At 43.0% G+C, this 18,509-nt stretch overlaps 1 protein-coding gene across 1 annotated transcript in view; it reads right to left on the reverse strand.

Moving 5' to 3' along the window:
- The window catches only part of LOC137895678 (mucin-2-like), a gene marked incomplete at its 3' end in the record, with an annotated part of 33,363 nt that extends 18,437 nt beyond the window's left edge, over window positions 1–14,926 (reverse strand). The window contains exons 1-21 of the mRNA XM_068741212.1: window positions 14,851–14,926; window positions 14,389–14,421; window positions 14,046–14,304; window positions 12,279–12,393; window positions 11,448–11,532; window positions 10,239–10,345; window positions 8,830–9,046; window positions 8,594–8,719; window positions 8,370–8,487; window positions 7,872–8,010; window positions 5,497–5,604; window positions 5,188–5,257; window positions 4,948–5,088; window positions 4,595–4,756; window positions 4,374–4,468; window positions 4,156–4,282; window positions 3,270–3,525; window positions 1,507–1,541; window positions 1,249–1,364; window positions 983–1,134; window positions 406–544 (exon numbers count right to left, since the gene is read on the reverse strand). Coding sequence (XP_068597313.1) covers window positions 406–544; window positions 983–1,134; window positions 1,249–1,364; window positions 1,507–1,541; window positions 3,270–3,525; window positions 4,156–4,282; window positions 4,374–4,468; window positions 4,595–4,756; window positions 4,948–5,088; window positions 5,188–5,257; window positions 5,497–5,604; window positions 7,872–8,010; window positions 8,370–8,487; window positions 8,594–8,719; window positions 8,830–9,046; window positions 10,239–10,345; window positions 11,448–11,532; window positions 12,279–12,393; window positions 14,046–14,304; window positions 14,389–14,421; window positions 14,851–14,926 — 2,676 coding nt within the window. The remainder of the gene's footprint in view (window positions 1–405; window positions 545–982; window positions 1,135–1,248; window positions 1,365–1,506; window positions 1,542–3,269; window positions 3,526–4,155; window positions 4,283–4,373; window positions 4,469–4,594; window positions 4,757–4,947; window positions 5,089–5,187; window positions 5,258–5,496; window positions 5,605–7,871; window positions 8,011–8,369; window positions 8,488–8,593; window positions 8,720–8,829; window positions 9,047–10,238; window positions 10,346–11,447; window positions 11,533–12,278; window positions 12,394–14,045; window positions 14,305–14,388; window positions 14,422–14,850) is intronic.
- Window positions 14,927–18,509: the final 3,583 nt, after the last annotated feature.

The raw sequence follows: 18,509 nt of genomic DNA on the forward strand, positions 1-18,509 counted from the left end.
GATTAAAAAGCCGAACGGGCTGTGTATGGCCCCCGGGCCGTAGTTTACCCATGTCTGTCTTAGGCAGTATCACATCTTTATTAAATGACTGCGGTGCCTATGATAATGTCCGTTCTTTGACGCATCTAAGCAGCCGCAGACGACTATTACAAGATCTGCATATGCTAGGCTACACAACATATGCTAGGCTACACAACATATGCTAGGCTACACAACGTATGCTAGGCTACACAACATATGCTAGGCTACACAACTCGACAGGAAGTAACGTGTCTTGCTCAATGAATATCCGAACATGATCCAGATGAAGGTTGATGATAGCTGAAAGATTATTCAAAAAGGTCACAGTGCAAAACTACACGGATATTAAGGATTACAACTTTAACTGCATTGATGCCATTTTACCTGTACGAGTGTGTATTCACAATTTCCATTGAAGTTATATCTCTTGTTATCAAATGTGACGTAGTTACCGTCACCGAAGATTTCACAAACTGCATCACAGGGAGAGGTGGTACATGTGAACCTCCTGTTACTGCAGGAGCTGGAAGGAAGCACGGCAGGGAAATAACACGTCAGTCAGCCCATCAACGAATCAGTTCACCAAATAAATCCATCAACCTATGAATGATCAACCAAGCAATTAATGAAAGAATGACTGATTGATTGACTCAATGAAATAATCGATCTACAGAGGTGTGAAAAAAAGTGTTGCCCCCTTCCTGATTTCTTATTTTATGTTTGTCACACTTAAATGTTTCAGATCATCAAACACGAATAAATACAAAATGCAGTTTTTAAAATGAAGGTTTTTGTTATTAATGGAGAAAGAAAACCTACATGGATGGATCTATCTATCTATCGATCTATCTCAAATGTTCCTTGTTCATTTATATTAAGTTCAAAAGGGAAGGGTTTGCTTTGGTTGGGGATATTTCGTGTGTCTTTCCCGTGCAGCGTGCTACTGAGGCGCCGTACGAACCAGTTGTTGCAGTCCACAGTCAACGATTCTCCGGGCTGGTAGAATCGTCCGTTGTGTAAGCATGGACACTTGGCCTCATCGATGCAGTTTCCTAATCCATCTAACACCAGTCCTTCGGGGCACATGCATCCCGACGTACATTTGGAAATGATCTGTGCCCAACCAAAGAGAAGGTTGAAAAGGTGCGCCCTTTGTTAGGGTGCAGGGTGTGCGTGTGCGTGTGCGTGTGCGTGTGCGTGTGCGTGTGCGTGCTGCGCTCTGCTTACACAGTCCATGTCCAGCGTTCCACAGCTCTTATGACACTCAACCCCAGAGCTCCCGGGCGCAGCGGTGGAGCAGTTAAAATAAAACATGGGGTCTTCACATGCCAAGACTGGAAAGCAGACAACAACAAATCTTGTGATCATGAAAACAAACAGTGTTGTTTGAAATAAATGTGACAGTTCAGCAGAACAAAGTTGAAGTCATGCAGTTCTGTGTATTACAGTAATAGTCTGAGTACGTGAACCTACCATCTAGTTCATCTCCTTCACAGCTGAGAACTCCATTCTTGCAGTAACTGTGAAATCAGTAATAAGGTGCCATGGTTTATTATCATCCTGACATTTTTGTTTGATTCATCATCCCTCTTAATAAAATCAAAGTAAACCTGCTCCAAATGGCCCCTTGCTTGTGTTAGTGCTCATGCTGCTGGTGCCTTGATGCCACGTTGGTTTTGTATGGGAAAGAAAAGTGCAGTTTCCAACTTGGTACTCATGTACCGGGTACTCAAACCTGGTTAATGCAAAAACCTTTTCCAGCACCATTTTATTTCCTTCACATAAAATATCTTTTCCCATAGTCATTTTGTTGGTTGTTGAATTCAAATTATGTTCTTTTTCTTTCTTCTTGTCCCCTGAGGCGTCGCCACAGCTAATCAACCTTCTCCACTTCACCCGGTCCTTTGCATCGTCCTCCCCAACACCAGCCACTCTCATGTCCTCCCTCACTACGTCCATGTCTCTTCTCCTGGGTCGTCCTCTAGTCCTGTCCTTTGCATCGTCCTCCCCAACACCAGCCACTCTCATGTCCTCCCTCACTACGTCCATGTCTCTTCTCCTGGGTCGTCCTCTAGTCCTGTCCTTTGCATCGTCCTCCCCAACACCAGCCACTCTCATGTCCTCCCTCACTACGTCCATGTCTCTTCTCCTGGGTCGTCCTCTAGCCCTGTCCTTTGCATCGTCCTCCCCAACACCAGCCACTCTCATGTCCTCCCTCACTACGTCCATGTCTCTTCTCCTGGGTCGTCCTCTAGTCCTGTCCTTTACATCGTCCTCCCCAACACCAGCCACTCTCATGTCCTCCCTCACTACGTCCATGTCTCTTCTCCTGGGTCGTCCTCTAGTCCTGTCCTTTGCATCGTCCTCCCCAACACCAGCCACTCTCATGTCCTCCCTCACTACGTCCATGTCTCTTCTCCTGGGTCGTCCTCTAGCCCTGTCCTTTGCATCGTCCTCCCCAACACCAGCCACTCTCATGTCCTCCCTCACTACGTCCATGTCTCTTCTCCTGGGTCGTCCTCTAGCCCTGTCCTTTGCATCGTCCTCCCCAACACCAGCCACTCTCATGTCCTCCCTCACTACGTCCATGTCTCTTCCCCTGGGTCGTCCTCTAGTCCTGTCCTTCGTCCTCCCCAACACCAACCACTCTCATGTCCTCCCTCACTACGTCCATGTCTCTTCTCCTGGGTCGTCCTCTAGCCCTGTCCTTTGCATCGTCCTCCCCAACACCAGCCACTCTCATGTCCTCCCTCACTACGTCCATGTCTCTTCTCCTGGGTCGTCCTCTAGTCCTGTCCTTCGTCCTCCCCAACACCAACCACTCTCATGTCCTCCCTCACTACGTCCATGTCTCTTCTCCTGGGTCGTCCTCTAGTCCTGTCCTTTGCATTGTCCTCCCCAATACCAGCCACTCTCATGTCCTCCCTCACTACGTCCATGTCTCTTCTCCTGGGTCGTCCTCTAGTCCTGTTCCCTGGCAGTCCCATCCTCAGCATCCTTCTACCGATATAGTCCCCGTCTCTCCTCTGGACATGTCCAAACCATCAAAGTCTGGTCTCTCTGACCTTGTCTCCAAAACGTCTAACCTTCACTGTCCCTCTTATTGTCTCATTTCTAATCCTGTCCAACCTGGACACTCCCAAGGAGAACCTCAGCATCTTCATCTACGATACGTCAAAGTACTGTAAAAATAATCAGGAAATGTCCTAAAGCCAAGACAAATGTATTTCATATCACTCAATATTTACCATATGGAGTTGTCTTTGTTGTGAACCCCTCTAGGAGGAATAATGAAATCGCTCTCGTAGCAGGGACAATGCTGAATGTCCACACACTTCCCATTGTTGTCCATGTAGGTTCCCTCAGCACATCCACAGCCGTCCACTGAGGCAAAGCCTGTCTCGCAAGTATAGTCCGGCTGATTGAGGGAATGGCAGGAGCGACCACAAGCAGTCATGTTGTACTCGTAGACTGTTCCTGCTGAACACGACGTGATGGCATTGCCTGTTGGAAGAGATAAAGGTTGCAAGTGCGTACTGCGAGATGGAGCAGAGTTCTCAGTGATGGGCAGCTGATTTAGAGTAGAAAGTATTTGTCATTGTATGTTTTTGGAACCACTGTTTTTAGTCTACTGCTCTTAGCACTCATCTCTGCTGCTGCTGTAACAACCACATTTGTCCGTTATGGGATGAATCACTTAATTCATTAAGTCTCTCTTGTCTCATTTCTTTTCAAGAAAGTACTCAAGGTATTTGCTGGGGCTCAGTTGGTATAGTGTCTCAAATCTGGCACATGCTGGAGTGTCCTTGGGAAAGACCATGGACCTCCCAGTGGGCCATGGAGTGTGAATGAGCGTGTGAACGGGTGAATGTGAGGCTTAATTGTAAAGTGCTTTGGGTGTATAAAGCACGATATAAGTCTATTTCAAAAGATTTGTAAAGGAAAGGAAATTACCCCAGACCCAAGTAAAGTTAATATTATCAAACCTCAGACTGGTTCTTTCTATGAATATAAGCAATACACAATAAAACTTCATTGTTTACTGCTGCCGTTGACTTTTCCCGAGGTAAAGGCTACCCTTAATCGGCGCGGTTGCTTGTGATCAGCCTCTCTTTTTCTTTGTTACTTCCTCACCACACACAGTTGACCTCCAGCCATCAAGTTGGATCCCAAGCAAGGAACAGTAGTACACATACGAGGAGACGGCGGCGCACATGCAGTCCTCGCTGTTGTCACAGTTACAGCTGTCATACATGCAGTACTGCAAGAAGAAGAGGCCGCGCGTGCAGCATATGTTAGCGGTGTAAAGCAATTCACGCATTTGTCCTAACGTCTTCGTGGTGCAGGCTCACATCGACGAATGCGTCGGGGCTGATGGCATTGTGGCAGGGAGCAAACACTCCATGTGGATCTTGTAGTTGGACGCACCAGTATTTGGCGTAACGCTCTAGGGCAAGAAACAAAAAGAAGTAAGATAGTTCCAACACAGGCTGCATCAATGAGATAGGCGCTCCAGCTTCATTCGTGGATGTTTTTTGGTGCTATTATATATAGAAATATATAAAAGCTCTACCCTTGCTGATGCTGTGGGTACAGGGGTCTCCAAAATGTACTGAGACGTCATTGCATATGGGATTGACTTTCCATGAATTAGCAAAAGCGGCAGTGCCCTCCGCCAGCCCGCTGGAGCCCATTAAGTCATCACTCATCATATCATTGAAGTTCCCACACAAGCCTGTTGGGGAAGATGAAGCATGTTACTAACAAACAAAAGCCCCCCCCCCCCCCCTCCGCAAATAAATAAATAAAATAAAATAAAAACATTAGTTCTTCTTTCTGTACTGGAAATATCTGATCAAATATGATTAAACGCACAGAGACATGGACGCCTTCATCAGACACTGGCGCTGAAATGAAGAGGCCTACCATAAATCTTGTTACGGAATGAAGGGTCAGCTGTGATGAAGACCTGCATCACTGGGTACAGCTGAATCGTGATTTTTAAGCCCATGTTGAGGCGTACAAAGATGTAGAAGGACGACTGCAGCCAGATAGTCACGACACCGACTGTCAACAGAAAAAAAAACCCGACAAAGTCAAGACCCGTTTATATTTCATTTTGTACTCTCAGCCAGAATGGTAGTAGCATCAGCAGGAGTAACTCACATCTATAAAATGGGAGCTGCATTTCGGTGTTGCCCACATAGACCTTCCCAGACGAGTAGATTCTAATGGACTGTCAGTGTACGGAAAGGCTGATTTCAGATTGCATCAAACTGCAGAACAACACTTTGCAACAGAGTTTGTAGAAGTTGTGTATTCTTTAAGTCATGCTTGATGTGGTGTGAAGTGCGACTTTCACAGTCAGGTAAAAAACGATGCACACAATGCAAACGAGGTAACATTCAACCCGACTGACGGACTCTCCTCACCACTGTATTTTCACGTGTATGTATATCTGTGTTCGGCGCTCACATCATATTCGCCCTTTATAACCAGAGTCACGGCTCTGAGACACGTCTTCCGGTCATCCACACCACACCTGACCAGGTCCGCCAGCACAGTGTAGTTTTTATCAACATCCTGAAACACAACATGAAATTAAAGTCACATGTTCTGTCCTTTTTCCACAAGTTAACGCAGTTCCCAGACTGTCTGGGAACTGTCGAATATCTGTGACAGTCTTTGGTCAAAGTAGCAAACAGAAAAGCCTCTGAAAACGAAAACAAAACTAAGTTCATTGCAATGAATGTGCACGCATGTGCACACACATCTTGTGCTCGTTCTAAAAGTGTGACAAATATTTCTTCCAGACGTGTTTCAGGAGGTGATTACAGACCTGCCAAACTACCAAGGATTGACTGGATGGTTCATTTATTGTTTTGGGTTGATCAGGACCCAGAATCACCAGAATAGTGTAGAAACATGGGAAAGAGAGTTTTAATAATACGGGACCTTTAAATTGAGTAAAACAAACTGCAGACATCACACTAGTGTAGCAGGACATTCATTACATCGTATCATGCAGCATGAGGACATATACACACTACCAGGCCAAAATAGTGTCACAAATTGTATTGATGATGGGAGAGTCAGTTTGTAGCCCAAAATCTTCTCCAGCACATCCCAAAGATTCTCAATGGAAGTAACTTATACTGAGTAGTTTATATATAATATATATGTAATTTATATAAAGTAGTTTATAGGCTGGACTCTAAAAACCTGGTCCTTTGGTATATTCAGGTAGTCAGCTAACCTCATGTTGTCACATGACACCGTTGAACCTAGACCTGACCCAAGCTCTGAATCTAGACCTGACTCTAGACCTGAAACTATACATGAACCTAAACTTGAAGCTAGACCTGACCCAAGCTCTGAATCTAGACCTGACTCTAGACCTGAATCTATACCTGAACCTAAACTTTAACCTAGACCTGAATCTAGACCTGACTCTAGATCTGAATCTAAACCTGAACCTAAACTTGAACCTAGACCTGACCCAAGCTCTGAATCTAGCCCTGACTCTATACCTGAAACTATACCTGAACTTAAACTTGAACCTAGACCTGACCCAAGACCTGAATCTAGACCTGACTCTAGATCTGAATCTAAACCTGAACCTAAACTTGAACCTAGACCTGACCCAAGACCTGAATCTAGCCCTGACTCTAGATCTGAAACTATACATGAACCTAAACTTGAACCTAGACCTGACCCAAGACCTGAATCTAGACCTGACTCTAGATCTGAATCTAAACCTGAACCTAAACTTGAACCTAGACCTGACCCAAGCTCTGAATCTAGCCCTGACTCTATACCTGAAACTATACATGAACCTAAACTTGAACCTAGACCTGAATCTAGACCTGACCCAAGACCTGAATCTAGACCTGACTCTAGATCTGAAACTATACATGAACCTAAACTTGAACCTAGACCCGAATCTAGACCTGACCCAAGCTCTTAATCTACACCTGACTCTAGACCTGAAACTATACATGAACCTAAACTTGAACCTAGACCTGACCCAAGACCTGAATCTAGACCTGACTCTAGATCTGAATCTAAACCTGAACCTAAACTTGAACCTAGACCTGACCCAAGCTCTGAATCTAGACCTGACTCTAGACCTGAAACTATACATGAACCTAAACTTGAACCTTGACCTGACCCAAGACCTGAATCTAGACCTGACTCTAGATCTGAATCTAAACCTGAACCTAAACTTGAACCTAGACCTGAATCTAGACCTGACTCTAGATCTGAATCTATACCTTAACCTAAACTTGAACCTAGACCTGATCCAAGACCTGAATCTAAACCTGAACCTAAACTTGAACCTAGACCTGACCCAAGCTCTGAATCTAGACCTGACTCTAGACCTGAAACTATACATGAACCTAAACTTGAACCTAGACCTGATCCAAGACCTGAATCTAGACCTGAATCGTTACCTGAACCCAAATCTGACCTTAGAATTGAACCTAGACCTGACCAGCTAAGATCAGATCCCAACGGCTGGTATGGTAGGCAATAGACATGTTGGGTTCATCACTTCGTCCCCCTCTTTTTGTCTTCTCTGGATCTCTGATGCACCCCTTACTCTGGAATTGGGTAAGTATGGACTAGTCAGACCTTTAGCCTCACACGCCTTTGCAGAGTGAAGTCAACCAGCCTGTAACAACTGTTTCGTACTCATCTCTTGAGTTGTCTTTGCGTTGTGCATGTAGAAGTGCTCTTAATAGTCAAACCCAAATGTCATTCGCCATCAATATGGTTTATCCACCTGGCATGTAATGGAATAACTCTGGAGTGCATGTACTGGCATGGTAGTAAAGTGTGTGTGCTACCTTAGACAGAATATAGGTGCAGTCCCCGTGGAAGGTGTAGGCTTTTCCATCGTAAGTGTTGACATGAGCCCCTCCCTCCACAGAACAAGTACATGGACAGTTCTCAGACGTGCAGCTCCACCGACCACTTTCGCACATACTGTCAATGCAAACACACAGAAGCACGCACACACACACACACACACTCGATTGCATTGTGTTGGTTGAAGGTTTTAAGACTTGAGAATGTTTTATGCAAACTTTAAATTGTAACTTTAAAATCCAGCGTGCTTGGTGAAATGTCATTTCACCATTTTCATTGTTGTGTGTCATTTATTTACCAGAGGAGGCAAAATCTTTAGAATGCGTGTCCAAATAGAAATAAAACAATGACTCGAATAATCAACAGATTAGTCATTATTAGAACGCTTCTAATAAATATGTAAGTTAATCAATACAATGCTATATCCCAACACTCCACCATATTATGGTCTGTTTGTATATGCAGCCCCCCCTCACCAGGATCTACAGTTGTAGGAGTAGCTCTCCCCTGGCCCGTAGATTTGGTAGTTGTGCTCACACGGACACTCCGTCAGTGGAATGCAGCCGGTGTAATCGATGTCATCAAAAACTGTACCTGGGGGGGGGGGGGGGGGTGAAACACTTGTTAGTCCTGCCATGTCTTATGCATTAAATGCATGTGGAATGAACACGACTGTTGCACTGAATGTGTGTGTGCCTACCTGTGGGGCAGCTGCAGCCTCCATGACAGAGCGTGTCGCACGTCTTGCTCGCACGAGGGTTGGTGCAACTGTCAGGACATGAAGTGCTGCACTCCAAGTACAGCATGTTTTGTGGGCATGTTTTTTCTAGAGAGAAAAATGATTTGAAAGATTTACCAGTGCCGAACAATTCTGCGAAACATGCTAGCGGATGCTTCAAGTTCTAATTCATGGGCAAAGAAAGGCGGGACCCCTACCACAGAAATCGGGGTTCCTCCATTGTGTGGGCATGCCACCCACATGGATGCATTGCTTGGAGAACTCAGCCATGTTTTTACAATTGAAGGATTCAGTGCTGTTATGAAGATCACTGTTACAATTGTCTTCTGCACAGACCCGGTTGAAATCGTCTACATTCAGACGAGATGTGCAACTGTCGAAGGCGGGATGGCGAAACAATCCCTCGCACTCGTCCTGGAACACAAAACCAAAGTCACCATAAGTTACAGTGATATGGTCAGTTCGACTTTGCTTTAAGATGGATTTTATGAAATCTCCTCTGCCAATACAATTTTAGATATTTAAAATAAATATCTTCATTTTATTCCAAGTCCACTGATTAGCCTGACTTTGATGAAATCACTTGAACATGAGTATTTGCTCTGTAGCAAATGGAGGGCTCATCTACAGAGGACACAGATTATGCTGTAAATATCGAAGCACTTTATAAAACACGCGCAATTTTAAATGTGAGGATCTTAAAAAGTGGATTCAGGAAAATGTGCAATCTCAGTGTCTTCATATGCCAGAGAGCTAAAACCAAAAACCAAAGTCATTGTGTAGTAACCATGGCGACACACCTCATCATGTTTGATATATTCAGGTAGACAAAAATATATAATTAGTTCTTATAAAATGTATAATCCTGGCGGTTGGGCAAGGCACTTGGGTTGAGGGTTCCCCACCGCTGCACTGGTTTACGCGTTTACTTGGCACCTGTCGTTGCCGTTTGCTGTTTTTACCGAGGTGAGTACGAGGTTACACTCCCCTTACGGTAGGCCGCTCGCCACCGGTGGTCCCAGCCTGGATATTTTTGCTGAACTTCGAGTATTTCTGTGTATTTTAGCTATAGGCCTATTTTTTCGTTGTGGGAATCATTTAATTATTGTAATTTTGTAATAAAACAAACGGCTTTTAACCTCGTGTCTGGTGTGGTGCCCGATATTGCGTGGTTGATCTTGTGCTCCGGTGTTGGTAAACTCCTGAATTTACCTGCGAGTCCTCACCGTTTACTGAGCCGTGGCTGGATTTGGTGGGTTTTCGTCCCGACCCAACCCTCGGTTTACCACAATCTGTGTTCATTTAAATACGACGACGTAAACAACATTGGCGACCCCCAAACAAAACGGACTTTAATCCTCTAAGAAATAATTATATATTTTTGTCAATGTATTTTCTTAGTAGAGGTAAATTCTTGTGTTTTTAGACCAATTTGTATAACAGTCAGGGATCCCTTTAAGTGTTGGGACACGCGTTTTTTCAGGTGTGCTGTTGTGCATGTGTGTGTGACGTTTCTCATTTCTGAGGTCCTTGCTGTCAAACGTCACACATGAGGCACCATCCTGGTGAAATCTCCAACGGCGTATGATGCAGAGCGAGCAGTTACCGTCACAGGGCAGCTGGACGGCCGCTCGATGTCAAACGCCTCACAGCTCTCTGTTGGCTCATCCATCTGATTGAACTCAGCATAATCTGACACACTCTTCTCTAGTCCTACAGTGAAGTGAAAGGAATAGCAAAAACATCATATAACAATATTGCAATAAATAAAACATTTGCAATGCATCCGTTAAGCAGGTCAGATTTAAGACGTGTTTTTCTGGAGCCGGTAAATCAACTCTTAGTGACTATTGGACTATAGGAACTTAAATCTGGCCAGTTTTAACATATTTAACAGAATTATCATCATTATTAGAGGTAGTTAAAACAAAGTTCTGAATTCTCCTCATTGCAGTATTTATGAAAGGCTGTAGAAATGCTTCCTGCACTATGATGCTGTTCCACGTATAATAATGTGAGCATCTTTAACAGGCCCATTAAAGGCGGAAGGCTTTCACATCTGCGTTCCTGATTACATAAATAAACTAGACAAGCACTCCGATAAACTAGACCTCCCCCAAGCAGCTCGTTCCCCTCCTAACGGGATCTACACCGGGATCTGGATCATCATCAAAAGGAAGAAAAAAAGACAAGTCAAAGTGAATCAGAGTTGATTTTTAACAGATTTCTGAATCCATAAATGGGTTTAATGTTAAAATGTAATATTGTGTACTGATCTGATTCTGGATCAGAACCAGAAGATGTTTCATGATGGTTCATATCAGACCCCTTTATGACTGTGATTTTTGTGAGTGATTTGAATGCAGATTTTACAAGAGCTTTTTCTCTATTATAAGTAAATGGGAAAATGTAAATGTTGTTTTTTGTATGCAGTCGGGTATCCGGATCACTCTCAAAATTTTATGGGATCTAAGTTAGACCAAGACCCGCCGTCAGATTATTTTTCATCAACATCCATCCAGCAGTTTTTCTGTAATCCTGCTAAAACACAAAAAATAAACAGACACACAAACAAACACTTTGAAACGCGTGACCTCTTTGGCGGAGGTAATAAATAAATAAATAACCTTCATGTGGCAGCGTAGTTTTAGTGCGTCGCTACATATTAGCGACGGGGACAACGGCGCTAATATGTGATTAAAGTAAACAACCGGCTGGGCTTGTTGGCGTCGGCCGGACACCCCTTTCCTGTTGCCGTTCAATGGAAACGTGATTACTGTGAATGCTTCCTTCATAATACTGAGAAGGATCTTACCATTTCTCATGAAATCGTTTGTTAGTCCATCAAAGTTTCCACAGAGTCCACATAGCTGGTTCTGGAACTGGACATCTAATTTAACCTGCAAGCACAGCCCAAATATAAAGTCTCAGGTTGGTAATCAATACTGAGTATAGCAGTTGTTTCCAATAGAATACTGGTGAAAATAGAGTTCACGTTTCCTCGTGTTTCGGGATCATTTTTGAGCGTTCTAGAATCGAAAGCATCAAATGGCTTTTTCGAGTCTTTGCTGTTAGTCTTTGCAGCGATTTGTGTCTTGTGTGTCAGAGAAGGCAACACAATGACTCTGGCATGATTGTAAAGCGCTTTCAGGATAGGGCCCGCTGACAATACGCAATAAGATAAGTTCATTCTTTATTTTAAAGGATCAAACATGCTGTTAAACATTTCACCATCGATATACAGAAATTATTGGGCGGCAGGTTTGCTGTGACGTACGTACTATATTTTTTCCAGCATCTGACTGCATGTTGTACAGCATTTTACTACCGGCATATATAAATATACACTTCATAAATATATTGTAGATTTATAACATATTGGTCACAGTTTTTTCAGTAACCACAGCTTGAAAACACAAATAAAACTGCTACTTAAAATACTAGATTTTATTATATTTTATATAACTGCATGACACTAATACTGAACGAGATAACTGGATTTAAAAACGCACAGCGTAGCAAGATTAGATTCTGACTTTGCATACAAAGGAACCATTAACATGCTGATGTGGACTCGTTGAGTCGTTGATCTGATCCACCGTGTGCGTGTGCGTGTGCGTGTGCGTGTGCGTGTGAGGTTTCATACCATAAAGGAGTCGTCCAGGTTCCACGTAGCGCTCATGCCCTCCTGGGAGACCACTGTTAAACTGCTTGTGGTCGCCTTGACTGTCACCCCAGAGCCGAAGTAAGGCAGAGGCTCCCTGCAGGGAACACGGACGCGGTGTGAACAGCACTACGAACTCGAAGGACCATCAGAGACGACTGAACCCAATGATGGATTTACTCGATAATCATTCACTTTTAGAGCTTTGATGGTTGCACTGCCTTTTGTGATGCTTTAAAGATGACTGCAGAGAACGGTGGTTCTCCTGCGTTGGATGTCGGAATTTATTATTTGGGACGAGGGGCCACTGTTTAGAGCAGGGCAGGATGGATTTGTGTTATGTAACATAATTAATTACTTTGACTTGCAAGTTACATTATATCAGTGCTTCTTAATTGTTTTCTGTTAAGCTCCCCCAGAAAGAAGAAAACATTTTGCCCCCCCCCACTCTCCACCCTCCACCATGACAATAATCAGTTTCATTTATTGATCAAATTGTTTCAAGTACACCTCCGTATAACATTATATTCTTATTGCAATTAAGGAAACCTTAAAAACAAAGAATAACTATATTAACTTGTTTTTTATTCTAAACCAGAAAATATTGACAATTTGCCTTAAATTAAAACAAATTTAATCCTTATTTAAAATATAAATATTTTTTAAGCAAGTAGTTGAGCCATTTGATACTGAGAAAGAATCCTGATAAAACTTCAATAGAATTAATAAATGATAATAGATTGATTAGAACCATTATCTCAGCATATAAAACATTTTAACATACAAAAACGCAAAACGAAATAAACAATGAATAAAACAAATTGTGCTGACTTGATTCCTTGGTGCAAAAACATTATATTAAAAACTAGTAAAAGCACTCAGAGTGCAGACCTCCGCCAAGCATCTCATTCCCATCCTAATTAGATTGACACCAGATATTCTTTTTTTTTATCCTCCATTATAAATAAATGGGAAAATCTGGATTTTTTTGTATCCAGACGGGTATAGGGTCTAAGTTTTATTCTTCAAGATTAATCCAGCAGTTTTTCCGTAATCCTGCTAAATTTAATGTGTACTACTCCTATTTTTGGAAAAAACACGACATTTTTCTCCCGCGATCCAATCCGGATGAAATTCGGTGGATAGATAGAAGTCCCCGCCCTACATGACAGACAAAAAACAAACCAACGATGGCGATTACATGACCTCCGCCCCGGTGCAGGTAAAAATAATAAAACATAGGAGCTCCCTATGTATGACCTCCCTACTCAAATTATTACAGCTGATTGCATACTACATGTAGATGTGAAAGCGCTACTGCCACCTCCTGTAGCAGATGTGCAATTACTTTTATCCTAGTATGCCAATAAAAAGCTCGTCGTTTCGCAGTCGTTTTAGGGTCACGCTTGCCTCCCCAGCATTCCACTGCATTATATGCGTTTATTCGTATTTTCTATAGCAAAGTCACTGATCATGTATGTTTGTAATCTGTCTCGATTCATTTTAAGATTTTTACATTTTCACTCACTTGGATTTGTCAAATTTGTACACTATTATGTTGAACACTGATTGACTTCATGGAAAACTGCAACCACCAATTTTATCTTACCATAACTAAATATCATGTAAAGGACTAAAAAGCCAAGAAAGAGGAATAGATGACTGATAATCAACTGATTCTAAACATGCAGGAACTGGAATGAATAGTCTTTATACAAATGTAAATGTACATGACTGAAATGAACTTACATCTCGCCATTGACTGCCACTGAATCCTTGTTGAGTTCCAACACATCGCCGTCGACCACGATGATGATGTTACTGATGGTTGGCATTTGGTTGATTATCTGGCGCCTTATCTGGATATTGAAGGTTTCGAAGGTGTTCTCACAATGCGAAGTCACAAGATAGTTACAGCTGGAGGGTAGCTGGAAAACTTTTCCATCAAAGGTCTTCCAGTGATAGTTTCCCCAAGTTGTGCACACTCGGCCAATTTCAGACACATTAGCTACAAGAGCGTTAACATATTAGAACATTTTTCAAGCATGAACGGAAAACAGAAAGGATTTATATAAGGTATCGGCATAGTTACCAGGTCCAATGTTCATGGTGCTGTCATGAGGAGCTGTGGAAAAGGAAAGAAATGAAATCATGTTTTATCATTTGCACAGTTTCTGGCTCATTCTGACTTTTTTTTCAAGATGATAAATTAGTTCATCCCCAGATGACCGATATTTCAATCATATGGAATTATTGTCGCACATGCGTACGCAAACGCATGTTGATACACTTAAATAATACAACAGAATTATTTTGTATGAACTATAACACATTATTATATATTATATCATCACATCAGCCTCTATGCTTTGATGCAATATAACTGAAATACAAAGAAAATAATGAGCACAAATGGAATTTGGTTGAGCATGTTTATCTTTCTTTTATCATTAGCTGAAATGAACTTTTGTTACATCTAGTCATTGACAAATGACCTGCTGCAATCATCTTACATATATTGAATAAATGTAATCATTTGAAGGTCACCACTCACCAATCTGACTGAGGGAGACCACCTGCAGCATCCCATAGATGAGCAGATATATGCATTGGAGACGTGTAGTCCCCATGTTGGTGTGAAGGACTGACTTGCTATGAACACACTCATCGGGACGACTCATTCCTTTTATAGCCAGCCAGTTGAGGTGGAGCTTCACAATTCCTTAAGTAAAAAAAAGAGAGAGTGCCTTTCAGGCAATTATTAATGTTTGCTCAACAAACATTTTACTTCCACCACTGCAGTTGGGCACAGCTTGTTGACTCTACAGACTCGACTAACTGTGAATCCACAGGTCTGAGCGTCAGTAAGTTGAAATATGACCAACGGAGTGAGATTTCAATTGCAATTTTCTACGTTTCAGGCTTCAACATTTCCAGATGCACATTCATGATCCTTTGTTGATCATTCACGGGAGCCACAGTGTGCACTGTTCCCTCCCCAAAAGGGGGTTTCACCACCGGGTAGCCCACCCAACTCAGTACGGCTGGCAGTGAAATGGGGTTGGCGGCTATGCTAACGCAAGAAGAAAAAGGCTAACAAGAGAGCGGCTAGCAGACTTAATGCGAATGGCAAAGAACATTCAATCAGCCATTGGCGACAAGCTTCGATCCATGACAGTGTAAAATGCCACCTAGCGCTCGCCGTTCATCGAGGCTTGTTGAATGCAGCAAGCAACAGCGATCTCAGTTCCCAAAGGTTTTTTACAGCGATTTAATAAAAGGGATTAAATATAACCTGTGTACGTATGTAATTAAGTTTTTCATATTTTTCCTTGATGCTACACGTAATTATAATACTACTATTTACAATTTTTATAATACATATTTACACATTATACAATGTTAATATGAAATAAGAGCATGAAAAGGGTCATGGGGCATTTTGTGACGGGTAACTGGGTGTTAGGGGGTGATTGTTGGAAACTGGAACAACATTTTCTGCCTATCCCGCTTGCTGCGTGTGGCGTGCTCAATAAACTAGCACGGCAGGCTGACTGGGGGTCTGGTGTGTTACGTTTTCGGTTGTCCGTGTGCTACACATAGCTGAATACCGGCAATTGTTCATGTGTTTTGTTTTTTGCTTGTGCAAAATAAATTTCCCAAAGGAAAATACCTTATCGTCCGATGTGACTGTTTATGTTTTCTTCTTCTTTATGAGGCATTAATTGACTCATGCGATTTACACTCCGGAGCAACGTACCAGCTTGGCAAAGCCCTCCACAAAGCGGCGGAGGTAGCTGGCAAAACCCAAGAAGGAACTCAACTCCGCCAGATGTTGGGGGTGCTGCCACTCTGCCACTCTTCAATTTTGGCCAGGTCTATGGCAACTCCCTTACTGGAGATGACGTGTCCCAAATAGCCAACACCTTCTTGGAAAAACCTCTCAAGCCTTGCTTTTAGACCCTCCTTCTGAAATCGACCAAGGACCAACTTCAGCCGCTGGAGGTTTTGTTTGACAGCGGATGAAAAGATGATAATGTCATCAAGGTAGAGAAGCAGGGATTGGCACTGGAAGGTCCTTGGGGTCATTGCACAACCCAAAGGGCGTGCCGTTGAATTCAAACAAGCCAAAAGGAGTGCAGAAGGCAGTTTAGACTTGTCCTGCTTTGATATTGGGACCTGATTTGTACCACTGGCCAAATCAATGATGGAGAACCAGCGAGCACCAGAGAGTGCATCCCAGCTCTCTTCAATACGGGGCAAGGGGAACGTGTCCTTCCTGGTCTGACTGTTAAGGAGGAGGTCATTTACTCAGAAGCGCAGGCTCCCAGGATGAGCCAGTCACACTTTAGCCTGATAGTAGAATTAGGCCAGTGGTCCTAATCTCATTGTGTAGCTACTATGCCATGACAACAAAGCCTTTCTATTCTATTCTATTCTATAATAGCCTAAGTCATATTTGAACGTTTTCGGAAAACAAGAAAAAACAAATGTCTGCGACACGTCACAGTGACTTAGGCAATTATGCTATGAGGCAAACGATATTCAGTATGCAGCGATTCCCACCCCTCTTGGAGTCGGCTGTGGAAACATAATAAGGCACATTGTTCAGGTGTAAACACAAAGTGTGTTGCTCTAAGGAGGTGAGAGATTGTTGGACTTGTCTTGATGTCAGAAGCCTGCGTAAATAATCCACTGTGACTCACTTCCCTCTATCCGGGATCCGTATCCTGTGGTACTTCTTTATTAAAAATCTTTGTGTTGTTTTAGTACCTACACTGTGCCAATGAAAGTCTGATCTTCCACATGCCTTTCATGTAATAGAGAAAATGTCACATACTCAGTAGCTGAATTTGTGTGTCTGTTGTGTAGTTTGTGAAGCAGACCGGTAAATTATAGTTTTTCTCGGTCGCTTTGGTGCTTTTCTCAGATCAGAATGAACATTCTGTTAACTATTAGTTCAGCCTCCACCACATTTAGTCATTTGTGCTCACCAGAGCAGCAATTTCTCCGTCCTCTGAACACATTGGAAATGCGTTTGCACATGTATCAGTTGCTTTCATGCAATTCTTTGCTGTTTCATACATCATCATTTGCTTTTGTCATGTCAGTCAAAATGAATAATACTTATTGATGCTGAATAGTCGTTCCCAATGAAACTGATCTTCATTTCATTGCTTGAGTCATTACATACAAAATTGTTGAACTAGTTATCAAATTCTGTCAGGCAAATGTTGGACCTTTCTTTGTGCACAAATGGCGCTGCAGCAGGTGATGACATCACAGCAGAGTCATGCAGAGGGTGGAGTCGCCACTCCAGGAGATCATTTCTATAATGCATTAAAAAACATGTTTAAAGAAGAGTTAAGAAACGGATCCAGTTATTTTTTTATTTTATTTGTCTTATTTCAACACTTAACCTGGAACCCTGCTGTGTGCCCCTGGTAGGAAGGCAGCCTGTGACCACTAGAACTGCTCAGAAGTGGTCAGAGGAGGCCTCCCAGACCCTGCAGGGCTGCTTTGAGACCACGGACTGGGATGTACTCCATGATGGAGACGACATCACGGACTATGTATATTCTGTGTGGACACCAGTGTCCCAACAAGGACTGTTACGTTAGAAGCGTTACCCAAACAACAAACCCTGGGTAACAAAGGAGATCAAAGCTATCCCGAATAAAAAGAAGAGGGAAACAGGGAAGAGCTGAGAGTGGTTCCGGGGGAGCTGAAATCTAAAATCAGGAAGGGCAAGGAGAACGACGGGAGGAAGCTGGACTCCAGACGGCACAGGAAAACCTGCGTGAGGTCCGGAGGGGATAAACAACATCACCGGCTACGGGACAGAGGGCAGCAGGGGGGTCGAAGGTGGCATCGAGAGGGCCAACGACGAGGCTATTTGACTCTTTTAGAGATGATTTTACATTTGTCTGTCGTGTAACATTTCGGTATTTCACTTCTGTGTTATTGACTTTGTCTGATTGTCACTCTATAAATATTGAACGGTGAACATCCTTTGTTTACCAAGGCTCTTATGAAGACTTGAGATCCGCACTCACTGAACCATCAGACGTGACATGGGGTTGTGTGCTTTGCTGCCTTGCCCAAAAGCATTGTGCCACCCAGGGAGTGTTTGTACGCGACTGCGTAAGTAACTCTCTGCTCTCATCACAGTTTTACATTTACATTTACATGTCCTGAGCAAATACTCCGGGT

Source organism: Brachionichthys hirsutus, chromosome 1, assembly GCF_040956055.1.
Source record: "Brachionichthys hirsutus isolate HB-005 chromosome 1, CSIRO-AGI_Bhir_v1, whole genome shotgun sequence".
NCBI lineage: Eukaryota > Metazoa > Chordata > Actinopteri > Lophiiformes > Brachionichthyidae > Brachionichthys > Brachionichthys hirsutus.